Here is a 6878-nt window from a genome sequence, read left to right as displayed (position 1 = left end):
CAGCATTAGAAAATGCACAGCCAAGAATGCAACCAAATTCTAAACCTCTCAAACAGTCAACTAGAGGGAAGCATCCACCTTGTTGGATGAAAGAGTTTGTCTCTCTTAATGTTCATGATGATGTTCCTTTTCCTATGTTCAAATACATATCATATGATCATTTATCCTTTGATTATAAAGCCTTTATTTCTGCAATTTCAAATACTACTGAACCTAAAACTTTTGTAGAAGCTAAAAGAGATCCAAAGTGGGTAGAAGCTGTGCAAGCAGAAAGAGATGCACTACAGCAGAATCACACTTGGGAACTGGTTACTTTACCAGATGGAAAAGTTCCTATTAGATGCAAATGGGTATTCAAAATCAAGTACAAAGCCAATAGTGACATAGAGAGCTACAAAGCAAGATTCGTAGCCAAAGGATACAGTCAGCAGGAGGGCATAGATTACTAAGAAACTTTTAGTCCAATTGTAAAAATGGTAACAGTAAGGAAAATTTTAGCTCTGGCAGCAGCTAGGAAGTGGCATATACATCAGATGGATGTGTATAATGCCTTCCTTCAAGGTGATCTCAATTATGAGATATACATGGAATTGCCACAAGGGTTTTTAAAGTCAGGAGGGAAGTAAGCAAGTATGCAAACTAACAAAATCCTTGTATAGATTAAAGCAGGCTCCAAGGCAATGGAATGCCAAACTTCAAAAGGCACTAATCAAGTTTAAGTTTCAACAAAGTCAGTATGATCATTCTTTGTGTACAAAGAAAACTGGAAAAGGGTTCATAGCCATATTGTTCTAAGATGATATGTTAATTACTGGAGACAATTTGGATGAAATAGTGAAAACCAAGGCTGAGTTACCAAAAGCTTTCAAGATGAAGGATTTAGGTGAGTTAAAATATTTTCTTGGCATTAAATTTGCAAGATCGGAAAAAAGGATTCTAATGCATCAAAGAAAGTATGCATTAGAATTAATATCAGAGTCTAGATTAGGTGTTGCTAAACCATTTCACACACCTATAGACACTAGTGTCAAGCTGACAACCAGAGAATATGATCAACATCTAAAGGAAATTATTGCTCAACAAGACAAACAAACTGGCAAGAAGATAGCATGTGTAGAAGATGAAGTATTACAAGGTCAAGGAGCTTATTAAAGATTAATAGGGAAGCTACTTTATTTAACAGTAACAAGACCTGATATCTCCTACAGTGTTCAAAATCTAAGTCAATTCTTTCAACAACCAAAAAGGTCTCATATGGAAGCTGCTCTAAGGATTGTAAAGTATATCAAATCACAGCCCTGGAAAAGGGATTTTGTTATCTAGTAACAGACAAGATACAATCACAACATACTGTGATGCTGACTGGGTTGCATGCTCATTCTCCAGGAAGTCTATAACTGGTTTTTTTTATCAAACTGGGAGATTCTCTAGTGTCATGGAAATCTAAAAAGCAGTCAACAATAACTAGGAGTTCAGCAGAGGAAAAGTATAGGAGTTTAACAAATACTGTATTTGAATTGACTTGGTTAACTGACTTGATTAGAGATATGGGAGTGCAATTGAAACTGCATGTATGTGTTTACAATGATAGCAAAACAGCCATCCAAATAGCAGCCAATCCTGTGTTTCATGAAAGAACAAAACACATAGAAATTTGACTGGCATTTCATAAGAGAAAAGATGCAGTAAGGCTTGATCAAAACTGAGTATTTGCTTACAAATGAGCAACCTATTGATATACTTACAAAAGAGCTTAACAGGATTCAACATGAATACTTATTGTCTAAACTGGGATTACTAAATGTGTTTAATCCAAGCTAGGCTACTTGATGTTTATGGTACCTAGCTTGAGGAGGAGTGTTGGAATATAAATTACAATGTATAAGGGCAGTTTAGTCACTTTACTAATTAGCAAATAATTAGTTAGTTAAGTTAGTTTCTTATAAATACAATGTATTTGTTAATTTGGGCTTAACGGCTATATTCAATAAAATGAATATTTCTCTCTCTTCCTCTCCTCTTCTCTCTTCCAATCTTCTTCTTCTTCTTCCTCATGATTCTCTTATGTAATTCATTGAATTGTTCAATTTCGACCTAGGCACTTCAAGATACGCAAGAGATGAGTAATTCATAACTATTTGCATAGGTTTATACAATTTAATCATTCTCCTAATTAACTTCAAAACACATGGCAAATCCTTAAATTTCGAGAATTAATTTCAATAGAACTCAAGGGAGAAAATTTAGGATTTCTTCGTAAAAGTAATCAACTCCTCCTTTACATATAGTACAACAACGACCATAAAGAGTGAGATTTTTAAAGAGAAAATTACAATGTGTATTCATTGCCAAAATTGACCCATTTTTTTAATTCTTACAAAAAATGACCCAAACTTTCTCTCTTTCACTCTCTCTCGCTCTCTCTCTCTCTCTCTATACCTTTGTATATATGTTTGTATATGTTGGTATAAGTGTCTGTATATATTTGTATATGTCTGTTTGTATATATTTGTATATTTTGAGCTATTTTTCGTAATGTAAGTTTTGGGCTATTTTTTGTAATGTAAGGGACCAACTTGTATATTTCTGAAATTTTCCCTTTGTTAAATGATATGAGATCTGGAAATTTGAAAAGTGAGATAAACATTGAACTTGCACCTTAGATTTTAATTGATTTCGAGCACGTTTTGGTTGTCCACACTCTAACACTTGTAGACTTTGATTGTTCAACACATGTGGGTATTGGAGGAGTAGAATTTGCACTATATATCTAAGGTAAGCTATGTCTTACTTGTTAAAAGGGGATTTTTAGTAAAACCTACACCCCCTAAATGCTCGATGAAATGCCTAAAAGAAGACTTTAATGGCTAAGTGTACGTGGGAGAAAGCAAGTGCTTAGTTCAATATGTTTTACTCAAGTAAGACTTAAACAAAAACATAGAAATACACAGTTACTAGTATGACCATATCCACACTTGAAAATTGTAACACCCTGTACTTTCGCACTAGGATACGTCATAAGTAAGTTAAGATGAATTCGGATGGTTGAGGATTGAAAGGATAGCGATGGGTTAAAACAAGTGTTAAGGAAGTATTGTAAGGTTAGAGGTCTGACGAACAGAAGAATGATAAGTTTCGGCGGAGTTTAGCACCTGATGGTGAATCACAACCAAGGTACGGGCCGTGAAACACTTTTAATGGACTGTGAAAAGGGAGGATTACAACCGTGAAACTTAACAGAACTTGGGAAATTAGTGGCTAAATCATGGTGGAGTTTCACGGACCGTAAAAAGGTTTCACAGTCCGTGATTCCACCGTGAAACGAAGGCGGTGGAAATTTTTTATAAATAGGCCCAAGCGGTGCTCTCATTTCTAGATCTATTTCTAAGTCTTTACCGATGTAATAAGCTCCCAAATTCTCTCCCAAGGTTCTTATGACATCTAGACTAAGTTCAACAAGGTTTTGATGTGAATCTCCCTCCGGATAGCTCGTGGTATTAGATTGTTCATCGTCTTTCGTGTTGTTCTTTGGATTGGTGCTTTCTTCTAGTTGAAGTAAGGTGAAGATAACTTGTATTTTTATATTCAAGGTAAAATATTCCTTCTCCTTCATTTATGTAAGCTATTTTGAGCTCTAGATGTGTGTTTAGTTGTTAAGAGTATATGAGACGATGATTGGGCGTTGTAGATGAGTTATTGGGTGTTGTTGTATGGCACGTTGGGGTTGTTCTGGCTGTGTTGAGATTCTGGAGATATTAGTATGATTTCATATGTGTGCGGTTGCTGTTGTTATAAGGGTTCAGAAGAAGATAGGCATGGAGAAACGTCGTAGAATCAATTGTACAGTGACTTTGCCGCTCGTTGGCTAGTCGTTGTATTCCTCTTTGTTAATACTAGTGTTATTTTCACTTATTGGAGATTATTTGTAAAGCAGGCTAGTTTTGTCATCGTCAAGGCAGGGTTGGTTTAAAGATATGTAATGCCTATCCCTTCTATCTCTATTCGGCATCAATCCGCTTATGTGCAACTTTTCAAATAAAAAATGCGCTCAAATGAAAGTTTTATCATAAATACTCCCTCTATGGTATTTTATAGTTTCATATGTGGTATCTTGGTGATGTATTGTTGATTAACATTTTGTTTCATGTTGTGGTCCCTTGACTCAATTCCGAGACCTTTACGTTGTGAATAACATCCATAACTATGTTTAGAAGGTTACGACCTTACGTCATGTTTACTGTTGTAAAAGTTAAGGAAATGGTAGGTTCAAGGAGACAACAGGCTTAAATGTTTTATCATGCATACTCTATTCACGAGGTCCCTCTGTTTCATATGTTCCCATGTTGATTGACGGAAGTTCCATATCTTATATACAAATGCGGCTAGAGAATCATCCATAGCGTCCTTTGTAAGAGTAACAATCTATAGTCGTAAATGTTTCATATCTTAAAGGAAAATGTCAAGACTTAATGTTATTATATACGGTAAAAATCGGGTCAATGTATGACCGGTGAATTCGGAGCCGAGGGTAAGTACAAATGAGCACGATATGTTCGGTCTTTTCTTCACACCGGGGTATTGTACAGGATGCAGTTGACACGAGACAAGAAAAGCGTGTCCGTTGGTCCAGGTATGCCGATCCAAACTCAACGTGTCCGTTGTTCCGGGTACGCCGATCCAAACTCAACGTGTCTGTTGGTCCGGTTAACCGATTGCGATGTTGCCACGAGTCAGAACACCGTTTTGTCATTTTGTACTGACGACCGTACGGATGTCAGGCCGTACGGTCCTACCTTATCTTTTTTAGGGTTTCTTTATTCTTTAGGGCTTTTGGTGTTGCATTAAAGGCCTATAAGGCATATCTATAAATAGAGGACATTCTTTCCCTTTTTGGGGTTAGCTTTTTCAGATCTCAACATTGTAATAATCAAATATATCGAAGCTCTCTCTCTCTCTCTCTCTCTCTCTGATATTGGTCTGGATTTGTGGAATTCTTTAGCTTTATTCATTCATTCAACATTGCATATTGCTTAATATATATATTTAGTGTAAATCACCAATCACAATACACATCTTCACAGCAATAACACACATATATACGTATATAGCAACAAACAAATACATAGGCATTTCCTAACAACCGAATAGATTAAAATTCACCCACATATCCTATACCTCACTTACAAATTTAATTGTTACCGAAATCCGGGATAAACAGTTTGGCGCCCACCGTAGGGCTAGGATAATAGTGGTTTTTTTAATCTTTGCTTCTTTTACCCGTTAATTGAGGAATCTGCTAATTCTGACAAAAAAAAAGGACAACATGGCAAGCAGCGGACAGCCCAGTCATGTCAACAACAACGAAATTGTGGCTGAAAACGAGAACAGTGGGTTACAAAACCTACCTGCAGATCCAGTCGACCCGAACTCTATTGATTCGACAGAAGGCCTCAACCGACAGAATACCGTGAATCAGGAGAATGCCGCCATGCCGGCTACCGATCCTCTGAATACTCATAACTCGATTACTTTATCCTGAGCTCAAGGCCGAAAAACACCGGATACTCCGGATAAGATTAACTTACGTTTAATATTTGAAATGTTGCAGGAACAGGGGGCCGCCATAGCCGAACAGGGGATTGCAATAGCTCAGTTGCAGAGCAAAAACGATAAGGCAACTCCGGAAAGGCCAAAAGGGATCACCGAACCAAGGAGGGATGAAACACGGATAGTCAAGAGTAATGGATCCGTAACTGGATCATCCACCGAAGTTCTGAAGATGCTCGAGACCTTGGCAAAGCGGGTAGATTCAATGGAGAAGAGGGTGGAAACGTATAACTCTCGGGTGGATCAGATCCCGGGAGCTTCGTCGATTCTGAGAGGGCTGGATTCAAAGGCCTTTCCCTCCTAGTGCGGCTCTGAAGTTAATCCCGAAGAGGTTCAAGATATTGGATATATCGAAGCACGATGGTACAACGGACCTGCGGGAGCACGTGACTTCATACACCTGTGCCATAAAAGGCAATGATGTCGAAGAGGATGAAATTGAGTCCGTGTTGTTGAAAAATTTTTGGGAAACACAATCGAATGGAGCGTTGACCTGTTATGACCATCTCCTCGAGTATTCCATCACTTCCTTCGAAATGCTCGTAGATGCGTTCATCAAAGCTTATGTTGGAGCTAAAAATGTGCAAGCCCGAAAGGCGAACATCTTACGAATAGCTCAAAGGGACGATGAGTTGTTACGAGAATTTGTGAACTGCTTCCAAAGGGAATGGATGGAGCTCCCTCCGGTTCCGGAAGAATGGGTTGCACAAGCTTTCACCACAGAGGCTTAATCCTCGGAGCTCGACTACTTCATTCAAACTGAAAGAAAACTTGTTGGAATATGAGGCTGTAACCTGGGCAGATGTTCATAACAGATACGAATCAAAGATTCGGGTAGAGGATGATCAACTCGAACTTTCTCCGGGGACCCATAAGTATGAGTAAAAGCTCTGAGAGGTCGAGAAAAAATTACGAGCCGGAGACGCGACCATCGAAGGAAAGGTACCACCCGTACTCTCATTCTGAAAAACTGAGCTTCAGGTCGGAAAAATCGAGGGTCGGCCCCAGTCACTTCTTGGGTAGGGGCGATAAACGGGCCGAACGCCAGTCAAACAGCCGAGGCCTATCATTCAGAAGTAATGCCGGGAGTTCGGCTAGCAAAAAAGACACACCGAGGATATCGGAGTACAACTTCAACGCCAACACCTCGGACCTCGTCTCAGCTATCAGCCGTATCACGGAGGCTAGATGGCCAAGGCCATTGAGGTCAGACTCGGGTCAACGGTATCCGAGCGTGGTGTGTGAATATCATGAGACCCATGGGCACAGAA

The 6878-nt window shown here is 38.8% G+C and overlaps 1 protein-coding gene across 1 annotated transcript; it reads left to right on the top strand.

Annotated features, from left to right (window-relative positions):
• The first annotated feature begins 801 nt into the window (after positions 1-801).
• On the top strand, positions 802-5911 carry LOC132048809 (uncharacterized). The gene is made up of 3 exons (XM_059439494.1): positions 802-1135; positions 1423-1571; positions 5609-5911. Exons 1-3 carry the CDS (start codon positions 802-804, stop codon positions 5909-5911), a joined length of 786 nt encoding a protein of 261 aa, XP_059295477.1.
• The last annotated feature ends 967 nt before the right edge of the window (positions 5912-6878 follow it).

Source organism: Lycium ferocissimum, chromosome 3, assembly GCF_029784015.1.
Source record: "Lycium ferocissimum isolate CSIRO_LF1 chromosome 3, AGI_CSIRO_Lferr_CH_V1, whole genome shotgun sequence".
Lineage (NCBI taxonomy): Eukaryota > Viridiplantae > Streptophyta > Magnoliopsida > Solanales > Solanaceae > Lycium > Lycium ferocissimum.
The sequence above is the reverse complement of the archived record's forward strand: the minus strand, read 5'-3'. Positions and strand labels throughout refer to the sequence as shown.

Excerpts from the sequence above, each read along its gene's own strand:
- LOC132048809 (XM_059439494.1), top strand. The coding sequence starts at position 802 with ATGTTAATTACTGGAGACAATTTGGATGAAATAGTGAAAACCAAGGCT. Across the intron at positions 1,136-1,422 it reads AGAAGATGAAGTATTACAAG|ATTCTCTAGTGTCATGGAAA; the intron begins GTCAAGGAGCTT and ends TCAAACTGGGAG. Across the intron at positions 1,572-5,608 it reads GAGTGCAATTGAAACTGCAT|GAACAGGGGGCCGCCATAGC; the intron begins GTATGTGTTTAC and ends GAAATGTTGCAG.